Source organism: Macrobrachium rosenbergii, chromosome 42 (assembly GCF_040412425.1).
Source record: "Macrobrachium rosenbergii isolate ZJJX-2024 chromosome 42, ASM4041242v1, whole genome shotgun sequence".
Taxonomy (NCBI): Eukaryota; Metazoa; Arthropoda; class Malacostraca; order Decapoda; family Palaemonidae; genus Macrobrachium; species Macrobrachium rosenbergii.
The window spans coordinates 46,948,822-46,967,425 of NC_089782.1; the positions used below are offsets into that span (position 1 = coordinate 46,948,822).

Sequence of the window (18,604 nt, forward strand, 5' to 3'; positions counted from 1 at the left end):
CTATGATTTTAAATCTTAATCCAGTCATAATCTCAAGTCTACTATGATTTTAAATCTTAATCCAGTCATAATCTCAAGTCTAGTATGATTTTAAATCTTAATCCAGTCATAATCTCAAGTCTAGTGTGATTTTAAATCTTAATCCAGTCATAATCTCAAGTCTAGTGTGATTTTAAATCTTAATCCAGTCATAATCTCAAGTCTAGTGTGATTTTAAATCTTAATCCAGTCATAATCTCAAGTCTAGTGTGATTTTAAATCTTAATCCAGTCATAATCTCAAGTCTAGTGTGATTTTAAATCTTAATCCAGTCATAATCTCAAGTCTAGTGTGATTTTAAATCTTAATCCAGTCATAATCTCAAGTCAGCAACCATGAAACAGGTTGTCCCATCTCTGAATAGTCAGTCTTCTGTCCATCTGTTTACAGCTGAAGGTGTTTCTTTATCCTTTGAATGCTCTTTGTCATTCAGCATCCATATTTTGAAGCGTTAGATTGGTTTAAATCACGCTTCTGTGTCTTGTTTATACACTTAATTTATTTCAATATGCTTTGGTTTTTGACAAGTATTTTTATCGTTTTTAATTGCTTTATTTTTCTTTTTCACTCTAGACCAGATAATGAGGTCTTGCTTGAATCGCTGGGCAGAAATAACTGAAATTATGCATCACTTCCTTCTCTTCTCCTAGTTTGTTAGTTATTCGTCTTTAGACTTTCCCTTTTACATGTATTATATGTATAATATATATATATATATATATATATATATATATATATATATATATATATATATATATAATATATATATATATTTATAATATAATGTAGTATATATAATATATATATATATATAATTATATATTATTTATATATATATATATATATATATATATATATATATATATATATATATATATATATATATATATATATATATATATATATATATATATATATATATATATATATATATAATTTTTTTTTTATGGGAGGCCACCTTTATTTGTTCGTAAAAAAAATTGGACAAACACGAGGTTTTAGTGACTAAAACCCTCATTTTATATCAAGAGTATCTTACATCAAGGAAAATAACTCCCTGTCAGAACTTTGATGTTATATTTAAATATAAACATGCAATTATACTGCCCTAAAATGGAAGACTGCAGTATCTGCAAAAATACAAAACTGAGAAAAATGCTTTCGCTTGCCTTACAACTGATTTTGCAGATACTGCAAATGGGACCCCTAAATAAAGCACCGAAGAATCATTCTGAAACTGCAGTAACTTGTGTATTAGTGTTTCAATGAGCCCAATAGGTGGCATATCTCAATTTCGAAAATTTTGCAGATGCTGCAATTTTCCATTTTAGGACAGTATAGGTTAGTGAAGGTAGGTTTTAATACAAAATCTATTCAAAGGAAAATGATTTACATCTAAATAAAAATGCAGATATAATAGGTAATGCAGATATGCATATATTTTTATTTTATGATATAATGCTTGCCACATTATGGCGACTTATGTTATTTAGTTCATTCCAGCTTACGAATACACACTCTTTAGTATATCAAGGTTAAATTTAATTAAATATAATTATGTTCAATATGCTGTTTTTTTCTGAAGGTTACGTTTTCAATTCAAAATGTGTTATTTCTTCCAGTCTCGTTCATGATGAAAAAATATTAAAAATATTCTGGCCTGGTCTCAGAAGTAGAATTTAGAGTAAAGAGGCTATCTGTCTGATTTGCGTTGTATTTGCTTCTTCATGAAATGAAATGATCAAAAACAAAGCTGGCCACTACAAACATGAAAAAAGTTAAATCACACAGGGTAGGAAATGTCTGAAGCCAGTAAATGTGATGAACCGTTCAGTGTTTTCAAAAGGAAGAGAAATTTCTTGGTTATTTACTGTACTGTAATCAGTTGGGGGAGTATCCATCTTTGGGGAAGGGGATTGGGTGGGGAGGGGGGACGTTTCCAGGACGGAGGATGCTTAGATAGGGTTAGGTTAGAGCAAATTTATTTTGCTTCGGTTTTGTAAAACTAGTACGTTTTATTACGCCCTGAAATTCATCATTTTAATAAAATATTAAAAATAGTTTTGTGTCGATTATTATCACTGATGTTTAGTCTGCGAATAAGATAATTAATTTGAATTGTTATTCTGCTTGGTCCATTTATTTGATTTCTAGATTAACTTCATTAATGTCATTAAAAGCAGCAAAATACAATTATGCAAATTATCATTAAGACAAATAAAGTTGAAATAGAATAAAATATCTCAATAGGTGATAGATACAAGGATAATTTATGGCCATAGCCTTACCATGTTCAGACAACACTGAACATTTACATTGATTTCGCTTTAAGACCTTAGAATCTGTAAGTAAAAAAGTGAATTCCTTGTCATACAGAATCAGTCAGAACAGTATTATGAAACAGTGTACCCTCTGTGCACCATCAACAGTGTTACAAGTGTAACAGATCAGAGTTGCTTCTCAGTGCGTGAACAACAGACAAGACTTTAAGCAGAGCAGTTCAGCAAACCAGCTTTGCCTCTCGACGAAAATTTGCTTTTAATGTACGAAGAAAAGGGTTGCAAGTATTGCCACAGGAAGCACAGCAATTGCCCTGCTTGTTGCAGCGCCGTTGCAGTAATCAGAATCACAATAACAGCTCATCACTCTGCTGTTCTGGCCGAAGTCAGCGCTGGAACAAATCAGCGGTTCTGGGAGGTAATCTGAGCATCCCCTGCGGACGACCACGTTCGTTCCTGGAAGGGTTATTAAGGGCCGTTTAGGAATGGATGCTGGAACTGCTTGAGAGGACGTTAGGATCATCACTGATTAGTATATTGATATTAAATGCGTAGCTACATTCATAGACAGGCTAAGCAGAGGAAGTAGAAGGACAGCGAGATGATTTGGAAAAAAAAAAACAGACTAGGCCTAATGGATAGACTAAGCACGAAGGAGTATAGGCAAATGATCAGTGTACAAGGCAAAATATTAGATAAACTAAGCACGGTGGAAAGAACGATAGTTGACAGACTAATGGATGACCAAGCGAAGATGGAAGAATAACTGAATGCATAGCCACTCAGGCAGATAAATATACAGACGCATTAAGTTTTAGTAATTTAAGAATATTCCTCACTGGATACCGTGTGTTCTGATTCACAAGCTAAACCACCTCACGAATATAGAACCACAATGAACGATAATCTTCTTCAACCAGGAAGACGACACAAAATCACAACAAAAGTGGCTCCAACAACGACAAGCACGGAGCGACGATCTAGTGACGACCGTTTTTACACATCAGCCATAATCAGCTTTTATTTAAATTTTCCTTCGTAGCCCAAATCGCAATACACACACTTCTTTACACTTAGAATGAACTCATCACTTATATTATAAATTTTATGTGTCTTTTTGACTTTATATACATTTTCTGAACTCACAGGTCAAAATTTACTCGAGGGGCGTGAGCAGAGCGACCCGGAGGAGGGGTGGCGACAAATAACTTATTGCGAATAGGAATGGGACTTGGGAGATGAACATTTGCGGGCCACTTATTGAGCTTAAGTATGATGGGGTGCGTTCACACCGGCGCACGTGCTAAATATGCAGATGTTCTGGGGCGCATTTTTATGTGTTTTCCAAGTGTCTTAAGTGGCATTTTCATCTTTCTTTAATCCTAATAGCGAAAGGGGAGCTGATTTAGATTGTATGGTTGCAAGAAGATTTTTTGCTTGTTTCTTAATTTTTTTGCGGCAGGATTTTGGGAGTTTGCCTCTTATACTAATGTAGTATTTACTTTTACCAGTAGCGAACTGATGATCAATTTGAAATATTTAGTGTTCTATACTGTTCTTTGGTTATTTTTAATAGGGATAAACTTTTTTCATGCCGACTACAAACGAAATCTCCATTGTCAATGCTATGTCATCGTTCTCTTGCTCTGAAACTAACCCGAAGACCGTTTTCCGTCCATATTGTAAGGAAAACGAACGCACCCTGTGAAATGTGTTGATATCTCTTTACTCCCCACCTGGGTGGGTGCGGCTAAAGCCTTTTTATGAGTTCAGTTACTGACACTGCTCAGCGATGCTCTTTTATCTCGGGCCGGGCTTCTTATTAGGAGCAACAACTAACTGTCTTTTGAAAATATTTGATGAAATATCAATTATTTTATTGAAAATATTTGATGAGATATCAATTAAAATAAAAAACCAGTAATCATTTCCAAATCTTTTTTTGTCATCGAGTGAGGATGTTCAGTTGGGAAATGCTAAAATGGGGTTTTGCCAAATAGGACTATGTAGATACATTTGAGAGAGAGAGAGAGAGAGAGAGAGAGAGAGAGAGAGAGAGAGAGAGAGAGAGAGAGAGAGAGAGAAGATGCCTATGATTATGTAAGAACTAAGTCACTTCAGATATACATACAGTACATTTATTTCAAGAGACAAGATACCTGTGAATGCTGAGCAATGATTAATTAATCTAAATTAGAAACAGAGAGAGAGAGAGAGAGAGAGAGAGAGAGAGAGAGAGAGAGAGAGAGAGAGAGAGAGAGAGAGAGAGAGAAGAATGATTTTGTAAAAGCTGAATGACTTCATATACACATATACGCTAATGATCAACAAGACTAGATAATTATGTATGCTGAATAATGAATAATTAATCTAAATTAAGAGAGAGAGAGAGAGAGAGAGAGAGAGAGAGAGAGAGAGAGAGAGAGAGAGAGAGAGAGAGAGAGAGAGAATGATTTTGTAAAAAAGCTAAATGGCTTCATATACACGTAAACGCTAATAATCAGCAAGACTAGATAATTATTTATGCTGAATGATGAATAATTAATCTAAATTAAACAGAGAGAGAGAGAGAGAGAGAGAGAGAGAGAGAGAGAGAGAGAGAGAGAGAGAGAGAGATTATGGCAGAACTAAGTCACTTAATGTGCACATTGCCTACGCAATTGTTTTTGTATAAGACGACTGTGCATGCTGAACAATGAGACCTTACCTGTAGTGTTGACGATCTTGAAGCAAGCCGTTTTGCAATAGCCGTAAGTGATCTTATCAACATCCGGGTTGACAGCTTTGCAGTGGTCGATAGGAACCACTGCATTTCCGGCGGCCATACATTGGTAGCACTGCGCGGCCCACCCTGTTGGTCGGAGTTTTTTATGAAGGATTTTATCGAAGTGGTATGAAAGTGTCAGTTTAGCCTAGATGGGTGACAGATACATAAACAGAGAGAGAGAGAGAGAGAGAGAGAGAGAGAGAGAGAGAGAGAGAGAGAGAGAGAGAACGAAGGTAAACTTATAAATTTTCCATAACTGTGTTGTCTTGGTAAAACGAACTCTTCAAAACAGGATTAATAAAGTTAGGGAGTTTCAGCGAAATGGAACGACCTATTTTACATGTCCCGGAGTCTAGACAAAAGTTTCTGAAAATCAGGAAATGAGATGACCATTCTGAAACGCATGAAATTCGCTTGTTTACATTGCTGATTGAAGGTGCCAGGGGAGGGATGGCTATGGTGTTCAGGGGTGGAGGGGGAGGTTGTTTCTAATCAGCGAAGTTAAATAATATTTGGTATGGTCTGCTTTTGGGTGGGTGAGCAGTAATGACTATCTGATAGTAAGGTCGATGGACTGTTCTTTACATGGATGGGTGATCAGCGGAAAAGAAACCAGTGGTTTTCGGAAGTATATCAACATATAGTTTACATAAGGTCGACGTGATGTAACGAACAAACTATATTCGTAAAATGAAGTTTATGTTGTCAGAGAAATATTGGTAATTTGAGACAGTAATGATGACGTGAAAGGTGCCAGCGGTAAGATTATTTAAAAGATTTTACAACAGGACTTACGATAAAACTATCAAAATATCTTCCCAGATAATAAATTTTTCCATCACAGAAAATGAATGATTTCTAAACAGCTATGCTGACGGAAAAGAAACAACCTGAGCATAGAAAAGATCGTCCAAACACGACGACACACGACGGCGAGATGTACCTTTGACGAAAGATTGGATTTCACTTTTGCACTTTTTTCTTTTTCCTTTCAAAGTACAACCAAATCTTTCTCGACTCTCACCTGTCTTAGCAACGATCAGAAGCGTCAGTGCCAGGGCCTTTACTCCTGCGTGACGCATCTTCTCACAGTCTGCAGAGAATATCTGAAAAAGAAAATTGATATTTGATGCAGGAGAAAATTTAATATGACATCTGGACGCATACGCGCCTTCTCACACATACTCATACTTTCTGGAACAGTGACAAGGACATCAAAGTAAAGCTATGAATCCTTTCTCTCTCTCTCTCTCTCTCTCTCTCTCTCTCTCTCTCTCTCTCTCTCTCTCACCTTCCCTTGATACAAAGTAGATGGCTACATCAAAGCTTCCCAAAGATTTTATTTTATGAGACTGAAAATGGGATTATTTTGAAGTATTGAACGTTTTCCCATCAGAATTTTTGGACTTGACGTAAACTCTTTTATATACTTCTCTTTGATGTTGAGGATTATTTCTGTCGGAGTTTTTTTTCAAAATCTGTTTCCAAATTAGTTATATTTTTAATGGACTCTTGAAGCATTGTATTCTTGCCTATCAAAGTTCTCGAAGCTCATCGAAAATTCTTTGCTTTTTTGTATTTTCATGAAATACTGGTGTGATCATCATACCATTAGATTTCCTATGGCATGTTGAAATGAATTTTATTTTCAATAAAGTGTTTAGTATATCAGAGTTAGGACATTGAAAATGAAATATGAAATCATAAATATTGCTTGACTATTTGTTGATAAATCCCGTTTGGTCAGTTTGGTTTTGACAGTTAGCAATATGAAAGAAATGAGTTTGTCTGTCTGTCTCCTCAAGGCCTTGAAGTACTGTGTATTATGGATTGCATTCCCACCGTTGTGACATTATCGATCTAGGTTTTATGGCGGTCATAGTAACATACTAATGGCGGCATAATTACTAATAGTTGCGTGTCTGATAAAGATTTAGCTTTGCTAAAGACTTATCTGGTTCTTTTATATGAAAATATAAGAGAGAGAGAGAGAGAGAGAGAGAGAGAGAGAGAGAGAGAGAGAGAGATTTTCTTTACGTTAAATTTATACGCAGACCCACATGCGCGCGCATTCATACATATATAAGTTGTATTGCAAAATAGCGTGCTAATCGTTTCTCAGTGCTACAGCTGAGGTCGACCTGTCTGAAGGCTTCGTTATCGTGTACTGGCAACCTGTAGTTCAACAGTGCGTCTGATTTCTTAACGGCAGGTTGCCCCAACACGATGATAAACCCTTCAGACTTCGTCCCCTTCACCGTCAAGCCGTGGAAGGGTTGTAAGTATAGATGACCATAAACAATAGTAGAGAACAACATTTAAGTACATATATCTTTATAACGGAAACCAACATTGACCGTTGTTGTATGTTACCGAACAGACCAGCAGCTGCGCACGTGCCATCAGTCAGGGGTTTAATACAACAGCTGTCTGGATATAATACTCTTGCTTCACCCGAGCATGTGCATTAGGAGAACATTTGCGTAATTCTTCCTGATGCTGAATCAAGTCCAATGATGCAGTTGTAAGTGGTGGCTTTTTGGGGGGGATTATGACGCATTCATAGGCTTTCACGCTAATTTGTAGGATTATTGATATAAATAGACGCTATTGTATTCATGAGCAGTTTTTTCTTTATATGGATGCTTATACATCGTAATGATATATTCATGCATATATGCATTTACAAGCAAATATGTATATATATATATATATATATAAATATATATATATATATATATATATATATATATATATATATATATATATATATATATATATATATATAAATATATATACTGTATATATATACATAAATATTTGTATATATATGTATATATATGGATTTATATTGGTTATATATATTTATATACGCATGTTGATAATCGTAAGTTATTGTGCGTTATACATTGCGTGTGTCTGTCGCATTACATGTGTATGTGTGTGTAGGTGTATGGGGATGTTTTATGCAGACATACAAAATGAATATATGCCACTGAGCCTCAGTAAGTGAGTAACTTAGCGTTGCATACTGTGATCTATATATATATATATATATATATATATATATATATATATATATATATATATATATATACATATGTATATATATACTGTATATATACATATATATATATATTTATATTATATATATATATATATATATATATATATATATATATATATATATATATATATATATGACTATTTATCACATCACCGTGATTCATATACAATCAGAAAGTTACAAACGTCCTTTAATATCCAATTATTTTACCTCGGAAATAATATATTTTCATATATGTTGAAGGGAATTTTTAGTTGATAATAAGTCATTGTCCCGTGAGGTCGAACCAGCGACGGACGAGGAATCAGGACTACAGTGACACACTAACGCAGTCGGCCACACTGCGTTAGTGTGTCACTGTAGTCCTGATTCCTCGTCCGTCGCTGGTTCGACCCCACGGGACGGTGATAATTGCGTTAGTGTGTCACTGTAGTCCTGATTCCTCGTCCGTCGCTGGTTCGACCCCACGGGACGGTGGACTTATTATCAACTAAAAAATTCCCCTTCGGTAACATATATGAAAATATATTATTTCCGTGGTAGAGTGAATTGGATATTAAAGGACGTTTGTAGCTTTCTTATATTATATATATATATATATATATATATATATATATATATATGTATATATATATATATATATATATATATATATATATATATATATATATATATATATATATATATATATATATATATATATATATATATATATATATATATATATATAGTCAATTGTTGTCGAAGTACCTAATGGACTTTTCTGTCCGTCTTTTTCATTTATGGAGTCTGCGCTGTACAATAACCAGCCTCTTTCATCATTTACAAATACTCGGCCTCTTCGACTCCTTCACTGACCGAAGCGTTTCTTTCTGCTTCACTAAGCATCATTCTTAAACGCTTCTATCATCAGTCTTTTCCGTTCTGCAGTCGTAAGGTGTGGTGTGCACCTGCAGTGCCACTGGCATGCTTCCGGAGTACACATGGCGCTAGATTCTCTCATTGCAAATGCTTCGGCAAGACGACAATTGCGTGCGAGAATTGACGGACGGTGCTTTAGATACGCAAACAACTTGGCGGCTGTGTCACTGTTTAAGGATTCGGGTCATGGAGCACCTCGTTCTTTGCAAGGCCCTACGCTTGATCTTATATATCTGCGTTACAGTGCCGATATGATTCGTTAGGTCGAATTTAACACTTCATATTCTATTTATATAGAAAGTTCTAGACTTTGTCAGTACTGCATTACATAAAAATTAAATTCATATTCTTGATCGAATTAGGAAAACGTGTAAGGATTAACATAAGTCAGAAAATATCTAAACAAAATGAAAAAGTCTTTTTGGTTATCTCATTCTCCATCTGTGTCAAAGGCGTTGGGTCATGTGATTCATAATGCTACAGTTCTCCAACGCTGTAAATTATAATTCTTGCTGCGTCGTCACGTGGATAAAGATTGAAGCGCGTGGTCAGTTGGTGACTGACATTTTAACCAGCAAAGGGACGAAGATAAATGATGTGATTATTAATTGAGAGTTTTTAGCCTCCACGGATTGTATTCGGGTGAGCTCTTTGAGAAATACAGAACCACACAAACCAAGTGAGAGGAGGGGAAAGTAAATAGGAATGAAAGTTACAAATGGATAAATGGGTAATTAGGTCTTTCTCCTCTAGATCGAGAACGGGATATGCTGTATATCAGGTCGACAATAATAGTCAATGGTGAATTCTTGTTGATTTTATAAAAAAGTTACAAAAGCTTTCGAACCCTGTCCTGGGTTCATCATCAGTCTAACTGAAGATGAACCCAGGACAGGGTCTGAAAGCTTTTGTAACTTTTTTTTATAAAATCAACAAGAATTCACCATTGAATATTATTGTGACCTGATATACAAGTGGAGTAATGATATCCTCTTCTCTCCATCAACAGAAGATTAAGTAAATGTGCTCTGTTTTTCTCTGAAGAGAAAGCTTAAACCATTAGAGTTCTGGAAGAGAATGGGACTTAATATTTTAGAACCTTCCGCTCTAATTTATTTTTAGCCTAGGTAAGAAATTAGAATAACAGATAACCGAAACTTAGTATATATTTTAAATGCCAACGAATTGACCACCACCAAAAATTTATATTTATATATATATATATATATATATATATATATATATATATATATATATATATATATATATATATATATATATATATATGTATATATATATATATATATATATATATATATATTTTTTTTTTAAATGCCAACGAATTGACCACCACTAAATTTTATTTATATATATATATATATATATATATATATATATATATATATATATATATATATATATATACATACATACATACATACATATATATTTATATATACATACATACATACATACATACATACATACATACATACATACATACATACACACACACATACATACATACATATATATATATATATATATATATATATATATATATATATATATATATATATATATATATATATGTATAATGCCAGTGAACTTAACAACAGTCTAAGTAACTAACCTCCTTTTAAAGTCATGCAACTTGTTCAAAACTGAAAATTGAAACATGTAATTTTCGAAATATTTTGAAACCGAATAGTAAAACTTGTCGGATTATTGTTGAAGTTGGAATGTAACAAGTGCAGAACACACACGCCTAAATGCAGTTAATGCAGCCTTAATTAAGTATGTTTGGCAATATTTAATTTTCTTAGACTATAAAGCCCAGACGAAATAGGTGTCTTAACTAATTAACCTTCAAACCAGGCGATCGTTACATCGTGTAATGCAGCTATCGTGCAATGTCCTTGTATCATTCACATCAACAACGAAACAAGCAATGGACTTACCTTAGTCTAACTAGAACAGTTTTACACAGCAAGAAAATATCTGTTTTAATTACACGTGACAAACACTGGAACCAATTTTCTAATAGGCCAGTGTTGATGTAAATTTTCTCGCTTCCAAAAGTTTTCCAAGATACCACACAAATCTCGCTAATCAACAGATTTCCGATTTATGATTTGTGTGTTGGTATAATCCTAAAATACCACGCGAATCTTAGAAGAAGAAGAACCACAGAGAAAATTACCGTCCCGTTGAGACTGATCCGGAGCCAATCGCTGGAGAACGTGGTATGGAGAGCCCAGGCGATTTTAGGCATGCATGCCACCTTCCTGGTACGACAAAGTGTGTCGGCTGCCAAAAAGAATGGAAGGTCATTCACAGAACCCAGCCCTATTGATGGCTTATCTTATCAGTTAAAGACTAATGGATCAGGGTGTGTTGTGTCTTCCTTTTTAGATTTAGGATAACTAAAATGGTGGAAGTTTTGTGCTTTATTATTTCTATAATTTATTTATTTATTCTGCCTTTTCTGTGGAGGCTTTGTTTCCTTACTCTCGTTTATTATTCTGTTCATCTCCTCTTATTCCCACGTGTCTCTCATCTTTTCCTCAAATGCTGTACATGTGATTATGTGGTTTAATCATGTACGTCATGCGTCCTTCCTCCAAGGTATGTCTTTCTAAATCCTCAATGTCATTTCCTTATTGCCCATTACTATTATTCATTATCATTTACAGCAGGGACTCGAGAATACGGAATTACCGAAAAATAAAATAATTCAATTATAAAGCTTCGACAATATAGAGTGTCGATTTACCAAAGAAGAAACGGTACTGAAACAAGGGTAGTAAAATAAGGTTTGAAATATAGATATGAATAGGTGCAAACGAAGAGATTGAGGAATATATGCATGAATAAACAGAAACCGAAATTTAAATACAGCATTGTAAAGTAAGATTACAGCTTTTCTAAGGACTTGGAGCTGGTACCGGTGGAATTCAAACCTGCGCAGAGGCACATGTACTCGAGGTGACTGTGAAGGTGTCCCTTCTAAATGTCATTTATGGGAGATGGTTGAGTGGAACATCTCCGACGGTGACCTCGTTCATAGTATTGACTTAAAGTAGAGACGCCACTTCCTGCAATTTGAACCAGAAATTTTAAGGCTCTAGGTGCTGTTTATATCCAAAAATTATGGAACCAAAAGATAAGAAGTTTGGGACATTAGAAATCAAAACCATCGCCATGGTAGATAAGCAGTAAGTTTGTAACACGAGGATATATATATATATATATATATATATATATATATATATATATATATATATATATATATATATTATATATATATATAGATATTTATTTATATAATATATATATATATATATATATATATATATATATATATATATATATATAATATATATATATATATTTAATATATATTACAAATATTTATATATATAAAATATATAAATAAATAAAAACAAAACCGGTGAAGACTATATATACCCAGTCTCATATTTTCTCACCTGTGGTGATGTGTGATAGGCCAGTCATGTTTTAATGGATGGTTTATATATATATATATATATATATATATATATATATATATATATATATATATATATATATATATATATATATATATATATACATACATACATACACACACACAATTGTTCTGTTAATGGTAGAATTACTAAAAGGACCTCATTCAAACTGGATGGTATCTAATGGAGTATTTATGCAGAAAAAGTTACAAGCTTTCTTGGACAAACAGTCCACATTATCAAGTATTATATATATATATATATATATATATATATATATATATATATATATATATATATATATATATATATATATATATATATACAAAATGTATTTAAAAAGGTGGGTGACTTGGCTCATTAGCAGCACATTGATCTCATATTTCCAAGGTCCCTGGTTCGAACCCAACCATTCCACACCAGTCGAGCCAACGTCGGCTATGGGTCAGAGAAAGCAACCTCATCCAGAAAGATCTGCTCACACATATATGTATATATATAAATATATATATTACATACTGTATGTATGTGTATATAAATATAAATATCTTATTTGCAAATCGGCCCATTGCTCCTTGGCATCGTTATCTTCGGCTTAGTGCAGGATGTTGGCTCTCTCCTTTCTCCTTCGCCTAATCCTTCTGCGGCCGCAAGAATAATCCGCTACTCATTCACAGATGGATGAGCAGATGGTGCCAGAGTGGACCCAGATAGTACTTGGTTGGTCCTCTCTCTCTCTCTCTCTCTCTCTCTCTCTCTCTCTCTCTCTCTCTCTCTCTCTCTGACGTCATTTGAATATTAATGTCCGTGCGGTACAGGTCTGTTTTGTATGAAATCCACGTAAACGTTGTCATGAATCAGTCATGACGTAATGAAGTTTTGTGAAAAACATCAAATAACAATTTTCTGATTGTGAAGATTTTTAAGTTTTTCATGTCGTCAGTCAGGAAAGAGAATTGAACGGAGTTGTTAAAAGCGAGCAGAACCCCGGCCAAAAGAGAGTGAAAATAGAGCATACAAAACGAGGAAAAGGCAAGGAAAAAATCAATAACTTAGAAATTTATATATATATATATATATATATATATATATATATATATATATATATATATATATATAGTATATATATGTATATGTTTATATGTATATATACAGTGTATGTATATATATTTATATATGTATATATACAGTATATACATACATACATACATACATACATACACACACACACACACACACACACACACACACACACACATATATATATATATATATATATATATATATATATATATATATAATGTATACATATATATATAATGTATACATATTCTGATTATCCTGATATGGTTTTCTCACACATCCGCCCTCACATACATTGTGAATATTTACATATGCATACATACAGTACATACATACATACATACATACATACATACATACATACATACATACATACATACATACATACATATAAAACTGAAGAAATGCTAGAGGAAAAGCATATCTTGATAACATTAAACAAGAAAATAAAAACCCCTCAAGAGTATCAAATCACAAGTTATTTTCAGTCTTTTTGATCGCTGCTTCATGTAAGAAAAAGTCCTGGCATAAGGCCTGGTTAATCTGTTGGCAAGAAGGAACCACTATGCCTATGGACAGTGATATGAGATATGGATTACTGTATCGAAAAAAAGTTTTGTTACACTGTTTTGGCATTCCTTGAGATCAACGTCTGAAGTAATATGTGTAGAAAAGACAGCGGGATGTGACTTGATGAAGTAAACGAAGTGAATTATTGTCTGAAGAGTTCTGTGCAATTGATAAAGAAGTAAAAAATGCGCCGAAGTTTCTTTGGCTTAATCAAATTTTCTGTTCAGCGTGTAAACAAGGTCACCGAAAATAGATCTATATTTCGGTGGTCTCGGTATAATGCTGTATGAGCCGCGGCCCATGAAACTTTAACCACGGCCCGGTGGTGGCCTGTCCTATATCGTTGCGAGACGCACGATTATGGCTTGCTTTAATCTTAAATAAAACAAAAACTACTGAGTCTAGTGGGCTGCGATTTGGTATGTTTGCTGATTGGAGGGTAGATGATCAACATACTAAATTTGCAGCCCTCCAGCCTCAGTAGTTTTGAAGATCTGAGGGCGGACAGAAAAAGCGCAGACAGAAAAAAGTGCGGACGGACAGTCAAAGCCGGCGCAATAGTTTTCTTTTAAAGAGAACAAAAAGTGGACATATAATTTTAACTTTTCCGAAGAAGCTTTATCATTTAGCAGTGTACGTTTGACCTAGAAAATTAATTGACGAAACAAGTTGAATTTTTGTTGTGCATCAAGATTGGCCGAAAGCCTTAGTGAATCTGAGACTGCTACGTATTCATGTGAACTTGATATGTCGGCGAGTTCTGGGAATCTCTTCCTACTCATTGCTGGGTCAGAAGTAATTGGGTACGGAGGTTAACTGAAGTCAGAAACGGGGAAGAAAGGAATTAACCACAATGCTCCACAACATATATATATACATACATACATATATATGTATACTGTATGTGTGTATATATATACAAATACACACACACATATATATATATATATATATATATATATATATATATATTTATGTATATATATGTATGTATATACACTATGAAAATATATATACCATATATATTTTATATATACAATGTATATAACATTATATATATATATATATATATATATATATATATATATATATATATATATATATATATATATATATATATATTATATAAATTCAGAGTTGCCAAACAACTATGATACACGTGTAAACAGCTGCGATCCAGAATGATATACAAAAATATATCACGAATACCTTGAACTAACGAACTTCAGGCGCGATCTAAATATATTTCAGAGGGAAACTATTTCCCCACTACGGGAATATGGCTGATCCGACAAAATGAGCAAAACAACTCATTTCCCATTTCAGCCGTCAATGGCTGCTCCTGATAAGAAGTACGAGTAGGACACATTCCTCATTTTCAGAGCCATTTCGTGAGCCTAGGCAGACGCCTCGTTACCCGCCGACCTCATTATATCCTGATATGTCACTCATCTATCTTGCTTGCTTGCTTGCTTGCTTGTTAACAGAGTTTGTCTCTTTGTCTCTTTCTTTCTTTCTTTCTTTCCACCCATCCTACGCTGTGGCACTTTCTTGGTCTGCCTCCCTTCAGTTTTTTTTACCTGCATTTTTCTCTGCATGATTGGCCCTAATGGGAGTAGTGCCGTCAGTGCACCTCACTGGCTGCACTGTAGGCATTACAAAAGGTTCTTTGCAGTGTCCCTTCGGCCCTTAGCTGCAACCCTTTTCATTCATTTTACTAAACCTCCGTTCATATTCTCTTTTCTTCCATCTTGCTATCCACCTTCTCATAAAAATTTCATAGTGCAACTGCAAGGTTTTCCTCCTGTTACACCTTCCAAACCTACCTGCTCTCAATTTCCTCTCCAGCGCTGAATGACCTCATAGGTCTCAGTGCTTGGCCTTTGCCCTAAACTCTGTATTCCATTCGATCCCAGCATGACTGGAACATCATTGTTTGCTGATGTACATCTGGTATTCTATAGCTGATATTTTACAACTGCATTTATCTGTATTTAATGCCTATTCGTTTGTTACACCACAAGTTGAATTGAAAATGGTACATTTTATATTTTTCGTTTAATTTTATTCATTTTTACCCAGAGAGTTCGAGTTTTGTAGTTTCATAAAAAATATAAATGAAAATATTCTCTAGGGAACTTTTGTTAATAGCCTCTAGTACGATTCAGCGAAGCTCATCAACAATACATCAGACCTTAACACCAGCCACTACATTGTCTAATCAGCTGTATCATGCACAATAACTCAGTTTTTGGATATTAAGGGCCTTTCATTCTAAAACCTTTCCCACACCTGTTTTTGGATATTACCTTTTTACCTTTTCCACACCTGTCCATTACCTTTTATTTTACTCCTGATTATAATACTTGATTATATATATATATATATATATATATATATATATATATATAATATTGTAATTTGGGATTATATTATCTCTTATGCTGTTCCTATTGAAGTCAGTGGCATCGTCTGCAGATACTGCCATTTTGAAGAGAAAAAGGTATAGACTGATTCAAAATCTAGATAAAAGGTAGTGTTTGTGAATGATGCCATTGACTTCCATAGGAATTGGATATATATATATATATGTATATATATATATATATATATATATATATATATATATATATATATATATATATATATATGTATGTATATACACACATACATATGCATACACACAACACACCACACACACACACACACACAAACACACACAAACACACACACACACACACACATATATATATATATATATATATATATATATATATATATATATATATATAGTATATATACACACACACTCATGCATATGTACATACATATATGTATATATACATGCATATACATACATACATACATGGTTCTCAACGTCTAGGGGATGATAAATCCGCACTACATACATACCTCTTCGTAGTGAGCAGAACCGAGTTCAGAGGTCTACAACTTGTTGCTGTTCCGTCGGTTGGTCTAATGTCACTAAGGGCTGACCACCCAAGTGAGCGCTACGCAGGTAACCCCTGATACGCCCTCCTGGACGGTTATTGAAATATTCATAGCTTGTCTTCGTGTATATTTACACGCATTCACAAATTCGCCGAGGCAATACTCATAAACAGATAGATGGATAGAATGATATGAGGTATGCTGAGGGAGATAGGAATCTCTACTTTTTACATGCTTTCGTGATCTTCATTCAAATTTCAATGTGTGTGTGTACCGAGAGAGAGAGAGAGAGAGAGAGAGAGAGAGAGAGAGAGAGAGAGAGAGAGAGAGAGAGAGAGAGAGAGAGAGAATATAGTGCTTTGTGTTTATTTTCTGTTAGCATATCTGTTTCTCTATATAGATCTAGATTTGCTTGTATACGTGTGTGTGTGTGTGTGTGTGTGTGTGTGTGTGAGAGAGAGAGAGAGAGAGAGAGAGAGAGAGAGAGAGAGAGAGAGAGAGAGAGAGAGATTGTGTTCAGTATTTTGCAGTTATTTTGTTTTACCATATTCATTTCTGTATTTTGATCTAGTTTTGCTTTTGTGTGAGAGAGAGAGAGAGAGAGAGAGAGAGAGAGAGAGAGAGAGAGAGAGAGAGAGAGAGAGAGAGAGAGAGAGTGTACTGTACTTTGTATTTGTCTTCTGCTACCATATCCATTTCTCTATTTAGATCTAGATTTTCTCGTATGTGTGTAAGAGAGAGAGAGAGAGAGAGAGAGAGAGAGAGAAAGTGTTCAGTATTTTGCAGTTATTTTGTTTTACCATATTCATTTCTGTATTTTGATCTAGTTTTGCTCATGTGTACAAGAGAGAGAGAGAGAGAGAGAGAGAGAGAGGGAGAGAGAGAGAGAGAGAGAGAGAGACAGACAGACAGACAGACAGACAGACAGACAGACAGACAGAATGGTTAGTACTTTGTAGTTATTTAGTTTTTCCACATTCAATTCTTTATTTTGATCCAGTTTTGCTTGTATGTGTGTGTACATGAGAGAGAGAGAGAGAGAGAGAGAGAGAGAGAGAGAGAGAGAGAGAGAGAGAGAGAGAGAGAGAGAGAGAGAGAGAGAGAGATATCTGTATTTTCAGTTATCGTTCTTATATATATATATATATATATGTGTGTATATATATATATATATATATTTTTTTTTTTTTTTTTTTTTTTTTTTTTTTTTTTTTTTTTTTTTTTTTAAATATCGTTCATATACATTGTGTGCGAATGTTGAAGCCGAACTTTGCCCACGAACAGGGGAAGCTAGACGGGGATTATTAAATACAACGGAAAATATTTCATTCTATGCTACGCACAGTTTTAGCGAGCAATAAAGTGAACTAAAAAAGAGAGTTATTTTGCATGCCCCAGATGCATATATACGAGC

The 18,604-nt window shown here is 34.1% G+C and overlaps 3 protein-coding genes across 6 annotated transcripts in view; 1 reads left to right on the top strand and 2 right to left on the bottom strand.

The window, feature by feature from the left end:
* Positions 1-3,600, bottom strand: part of LOC136828406 (uncharacterized) — a 28,647-nt gene extending 25,047 nt beyond the window's left edge. The window contains exon 1 of the mRNA XM_067086434.1: positions 3,465-3,600. The gene's annotated coding sequence lies outside the window, so the exon portion shown is untranslated. The remainder of the gene's footprint in view (positions 1-3,464) is intronic.
* Positions 1-18,604, top strand: part of LOC136828410 (glycine, alanine and asparagine-rich protein-like) — a 282,803-nt gene that overhangs the window by 55,354 nt on the left and 208,845 nt on the right. The gene's annotated exons all lie outside the window — the stretch shown is intronic.
* On the bottom strand, positions 1,103-17,204 carry LOC136828407 (uncharacterized). 3 transcript variants are annotated; one of them, XM_067086435.1, is made up of 4 exons: positions 11,277-11,401; positions 6,110-6,191; positions 5,026-5,169; positions 1,103-2,774 (listed from the first exon to the last, which is right to left on the bottom strand). In XM_067086435.1, exons 1-4 carry the CDS (start codon positions 11,346-11,348, stop codon positions 2,578-2,580), a joined length of 495 nt encoding a protein of 164 aa, XP_066942536.1. In that variant the 5' UTR covers positions 11,349-11,401; the 3' UTR covers positions 1,103-2,577. The 3 variants fall into 3 exon arrangements, with proteins under 3 accessions (XP_066942536.1, XP_066942538.1, XP_066942537.1); XM_067086437.1 differs by lacking the exon at positions 11,277-11,401 and adding an exon at positions 17,152-17,204 and having other exon boundaries at positions 2,440-2,774; XM_067086436.1 differs by lacking the exon at positions 11,277-11,401 and adding an exon at positions 11,035-11,172 and having other exon boundaries at positions 2,440-2,774.

Coding starts and splice junctions, on each gene's coding strand:
- LOC136828407 (XM_067086435.1), bottom strand. CDS start 11,348: ATGCCTAAAATCGCCTGGGCTCTCCATACCACGTTCTCCAGCGATTGG. Junction 6,192..11,276: donor GGATCAGTCTCAACGGGACG/GTAATTTTCTCT, acceptor TTTCTTTTTCAG/ATATTCTCTGCAGACTGTGA. Junction 5,170..6,109: donor TCTGATCGTTGCTAAGACAG/GTGAGAGTCGAG, acceptor TCCGACCAACAG/GGTGGGCCGCGCAGTGCTAC.